Source organism: Plasmopara halstedii (genome assembly GCF_900000015.1).
Source record: "Plasmopara halstedii genome assembly, contig: Scaffold_3060, whole genome shotgun sequence".
In the NCBI taxonomy this organism is placed as follows: Eukaryota; Oomycota; class Peronosporomycetes; order Peronosporales; family Peronosporaceae; genus Plasmopara; species Plasmopara halstedii.
In genome coordinates this window covers 1,360,611-1,365,176 of record NW_020189964.1, presented here as the reverse complement: position 1 = coordinate 1,365,176, position 4,566 = coordinate 1,360,611, and the positions used below count along the sequence as shown (strand labels likewise).

Here is a 4,566-nt window from a genome sequence, read left to right as displayed (position 1 = left end):
ATTTCTTTGGTTTAGCTGTGATTGCTATCGTTCAAGTCTTGGAACAGGGTTAAATTTGGCTATCAGGTGTAATGTAATAGGGCTTCACGTACTCTGTTATGAAAGAATGGGTCACACAAGATGGTGTGACCGTAAAAGGTGTGGCTATATCGTAATAAGAAGCCACTACGTGGCACGACTGCCTTTACCGTGAAGGGCTTTGAGAAGTCACGGAAAATCCTTATCAGTTCCGGGGCGTCGGGCAATTAAGCTCGATGCTCCACGATAGAAGTAAGTATGCTGTATGCCGAGGCGCTGAAAGCGCGGTCGAGTAACACCTAAAGATTTTAGGAAGGACAGAGGTAGAAGTGATGTGCACTTGTGTGTGCAAATGCAGGAGTGAGTTGAGCATATTAGTTTTACTATTTAATCCGGCAAACGTAAAAGATTGATAAATAGGCGGTTTTGCCGCAAATAAAATATATAAATACAACTTGGATTTTGAACTGATGCATTTGCCTTGGGTCAAGGATTTAAGTACTCTTGGAGGTAGCGGATTGCGATCCGCTACACTCGTACAGGTTCTAGTATAGAACGTAAGATCGGAGACCTTAGCTTAGCTTCCTCTACGCAAAGAGCTTCGGCAGCCCTGCTGTACTGATTGGTCAATCTACAATTAGGTATCCTCTGTGAGGATCGAGCAATTCTCCTATTTGCCCCAGGGCATTCAGGACGGGCTTAAAAAGCTGATGTCCCTGCTTGGCCCTGAGGGCGTACAACATCTAGCTTCGCAATGACTTGATTCGAAAAGCGCGCGTTTTCCATCACGAAAATGCTCTGTTAGAGTACCTACAGCATGCGTCGCGTCTCCCTAGAATTTGAACATGACAAGAACAATTTATCAGAGGAATAATGTCCCACTTCTGAGCGACATCGTGATTTTCGATCTAGGATGCACGATCATTTACACGCCTTAAATGACATACTCTTTCACAGGTTGATGTTGTTCACAACGAGAAACATGTACAGAAACGCTACTTTACCATCCCTTACAGTGAACTAGTCTTCTAAACATAATCATTTCATTATCTGCAATCATCATTTAGCTGCAAATATAATTATCAGCTCTCTACAATTATTGATCGCTACGTAGCTATCTACACTCCCTAACTGGTGGTCTCTAAGCACAAACTGCGGCTTCAAAATTATATTAGCCTCAAATGGATGGCCGGTTGAAAAAAGTATCATTGCAGAATGTTTTTTTGCAAAGTACTATCAGCAAGCAATATTCACAGAATGTCTACGCTTGTTATCTGACACATCGAGTTAATAAGATGCATGACTCTAAGCAAGCTCCTTATCCAGACCGCGAAAGAAAGGTGCTCTGCGCACCCACGTGCGTGGTAACACTTCCTCATTTGTGGCCAGGCGTAATGTGTGGGTCTCATCACGCACAAGCAAGTATTTCTTTTTTGTACTGATATCCTTGATCGCTAGACGATATTTGGCTTGTTTTTTGCTGTAATTCGGATTAGCGAAATTCTTGAGCGGTTCAATCTTGTTATTAGAGGCTAGTCGCTGCAACTCTATTGCCTCTTCCGGGTACAGCTGATCTGTTTGTCCGTGTCTACCCATGCGGCGGAAAAGCGGCGGGTAACCTTCAAACTCATCACTAAGAAAAAAGAAATCCGGGTTTCGATAGGCATCTTTGTCGATATCCATAAGCATAGCCTTCTCACGATCATCTAGCTCATGATCCGGTTCGAGCTCTTCCTCCTCCTGCCGTGCGCGCTTTTTAAGACGAGCGACTTCCTTTTCGTTACCTGCGGCTTCAGCATCAACAATCTTTTTCGTCTTCTCTTCCATCTCTTTTTTAGCTTTGTCTTTGGCCTCCTGCACTTTTGCACGAAATTCCTCAGGCGTAAGCTCAGCCTCCATGCGCTTTAACCAGATAATGGCCTCTACACGGGGTTTAGCAAGGTGAAACTTACGAGCCAGCACCTCAGGAGTCCACCGCAGTGGGTTTTCGAGGAATAATTCCATGATCAGCTCATCTAACTCATCATTCTCTTCTACACCACCCTTGTTAACATCTGGTATAGTATCCGCTTCAATATCTCCATCTTTTCCCTCACTATCTTCGTCAAGATTTTCATCTCCATACTCTTCAGACTCGTCATCTTCTTCTCCCTTCTTAGTCTTCTCATCATCCACTAAGCTCAAAAAGCGCGATGGTGTTGACTCTGAAGATTCAAATCGCACATCACCAACGCAGCACAAAATCTTGGGTGTAATAAGCGTAGGCGAGTGAAGTAAAGGACCAACGTGCGCTTTGTACACTGTGCAGCGACTACTTCGCGCGGCTCGGACTAGGACACGACAGAATGCGTGCTGCATTATTTTAAGCTGTGGTTGCAAAAGCTCTGTGGTCAGTACCTTACCGGTATATATACTAAAAACGGTATTTGATACAGTATCTAAGTCGTAAATGCCCGTAAAGGCGTGGGTGGTTGGCTTCTTGTGGCGGCATCTGGTGCTCGTTCTTTTCCTTGTTTTTAGCTCGATTATCGCAGTGATTGTCTATGAAGTGACTGGTGGTGGAAAGCCTAAAGCTTGGACATACAATGCTCTACAGCTCAACACGGTAGACCTCGAAGGTTCCGACCGTCCACACACACTATGGACGGACGACGACTTTGAGTGTATTGGTTGGCGCGCTACGCATAATTGTGACCCATATGGACCTAGAGATTGGAGTCGTGACCGTAAATGTGGAGAGCCCTTGCCACGCTCAAGCGGCTTTTGCGAGGTTCGTAACCGAACGAGTGGTAGAGTCTTACGTATCATGCTGGCCACATGTAAGAGCTGGCAATGGTATTTAGTACCAACACTCTCGTGTAATGATGCACGGCGTTTTACGGACTTTAGTATTCAAGCAGCTAGTTACCGTCATCCACCACTTAAGCTTTCACACTTACAGTCTGGACAGATTGAAGATATTGAAGCAAGAGGCATCGTCATGATTGCTTATCCTAAAGTCGTAGCAGGAACTTATGCAATTGTAAGGACACTGCGATTTCTAGGTTGTGCTTTACCTGTGGAGGTGTGGATTGACCCGACGGAGATGACAGCCAAACATTCAATTCTTGTTGAATTGGTCAAGTATTATAATGTAGTAGTAAGAGTTATTGAAGACCCGAATGCTTCCAAATTTCATGCAAAACCGTACGCAATATATCATTCCAGATATGAAAGTGTGCTGTGGCTTGATTCAGATAATATTCCTGTACGTGATCCAACGTATCTGTTTGAGACGCCAGAATTTGTCAAGTATGGAGCAATGTTTTGGCCAGACTTTTGGAGACCAGCGGTTGATACGCCATTTAATGTGCACCAACAAAGTGCTTTGTGGACGCTGCTTGATATGCCATTTACTGATATGTTTGAGCAAGAGAGTGGACAGTTGTTGCTGAATCGTTCAAGATCAACAATGGCGCTAAGTAAGCTTATGTTCTACTCATTACATATGCCACGACTGATCACGGATTGGCGTTTGGTTTGGGGTGACAAGGATCTCTTCCGACTAGCATGGCTTAACACATCAACACCATTCTATATGGTACAGCACCTTGTAGCTCTTGGAGGATTATATCAAGAGGATGAAAAATTCTTTTGTGGTGTATCGATGATTCAGCGTGATCCACAAGGCGATATCATTTTCATGCATCGTAATCAAGCCAAACTTACTGGACGACGTGATCAAAAGCCACTTATTAATTATCTTCAGAAATTCACGGGCGGTGATGGCACCTTGGCATCTCTTGCACGCGATTTGGATAAGTATCGAGTGCAGTGCAAAATGCGTCGATTAGGACAGTACACATGCTTTATGCTAAATCCTCGTGCACCTGATGGTAGTGTCACACCATCGCTAACACTTAGTCTTGAGAACACAAAGTATTTATCGATAGAGCAGCATGCTATTGGCTTTTCTATAGAAGGTCGTGGGCTTTTTAACAAGGAAGAAGAAGCTGAAGTTGCAAAGATTGAAGAGGATGAGCAAGCAAAGCAGGACGCAGAAGCGACTGCAATTATTCAAACAAGTAAACGAACTGAAAGACTGACGCGGGGATACATCATAATAACTCTTGCCGTTTCAATTGCGATTTGGCTACGATGGCAATGGCTTCAGAAGACAAAAAATCTGTCAGTGACATCTGTCGAAGAGACTTCATTGCACGTCGCGCTGGCAGTAGATCCTCCTCTTTCTCAACAATCTTCTGGATCATCGACAGCATTATTCACAGGTACTACCCAAAATTCCAGACGACGTAATTCGTCTTTCCAACTTGACAATTAACAATCATCAAAACTTTGACGTGTTTAAATTAAAGGCACGTACGGACAGGTCGAGCGTAAATATCACCAAAACATCAAGTTTGCTCAAGAATGAGAATTATATTTAAAGCAAGCGACTTTGGTAATATGTGGAGACCTCTCATCACTCAAATTCATTTGCTCTTTCCTAGTGCACTGCTTGAATCTCTGTATCACATTATGACTTAACAGATGTAGTCGTTCGTACTG

The 4,566-nt window shown here is 43.7% G+C and overlaps 2 protein-coding genes across 2 annotated transcripts; one reads left to right on the top strand and one right to left on the bottom strand.

Moving 5' to 3' along the window:
• Nucleotides 1-1,323: 1,323 nt before the first annotated feature.
• On the bottom strand, nucleotides 1,324-2,376 carry PHALS_06793 (uncharacterized protein; the record flags this gene model as incomplete). The annotated part of the gene is made up of 1 exon (XM_024720144.1): nucleotides 1,324-2,376. One exon carries the CDS (start codon nucleotides 2,374-2,376, stop codon nucleotides 1,324-1,326), a length of 1,053 nt encoding a protein of 350 aa, XP_024585372.1.
• A 91-nt stretch (nucleotides 2,377-2,467) lies between these two features.
• Nucleotides 2,468-4,339, top strand: PHALS_06792 (hypothetical protein L915_18349; the record flags this gene model as incomplete). The annotated part of the gene is made up of 1 exon (XM_024720143.1): nucleotides 2,468-4,339. The coding sequence occupies one exon, from the start codon at nucleotides 2,468-2,470 to the stop codon at nucleotides 4,337-4,339; it is 1,872 nt and encodes a 623-aa protein (XP_024585371.1).
• Nucleotides 4,340-4,566: the final 227 nt, after the last annotated feature.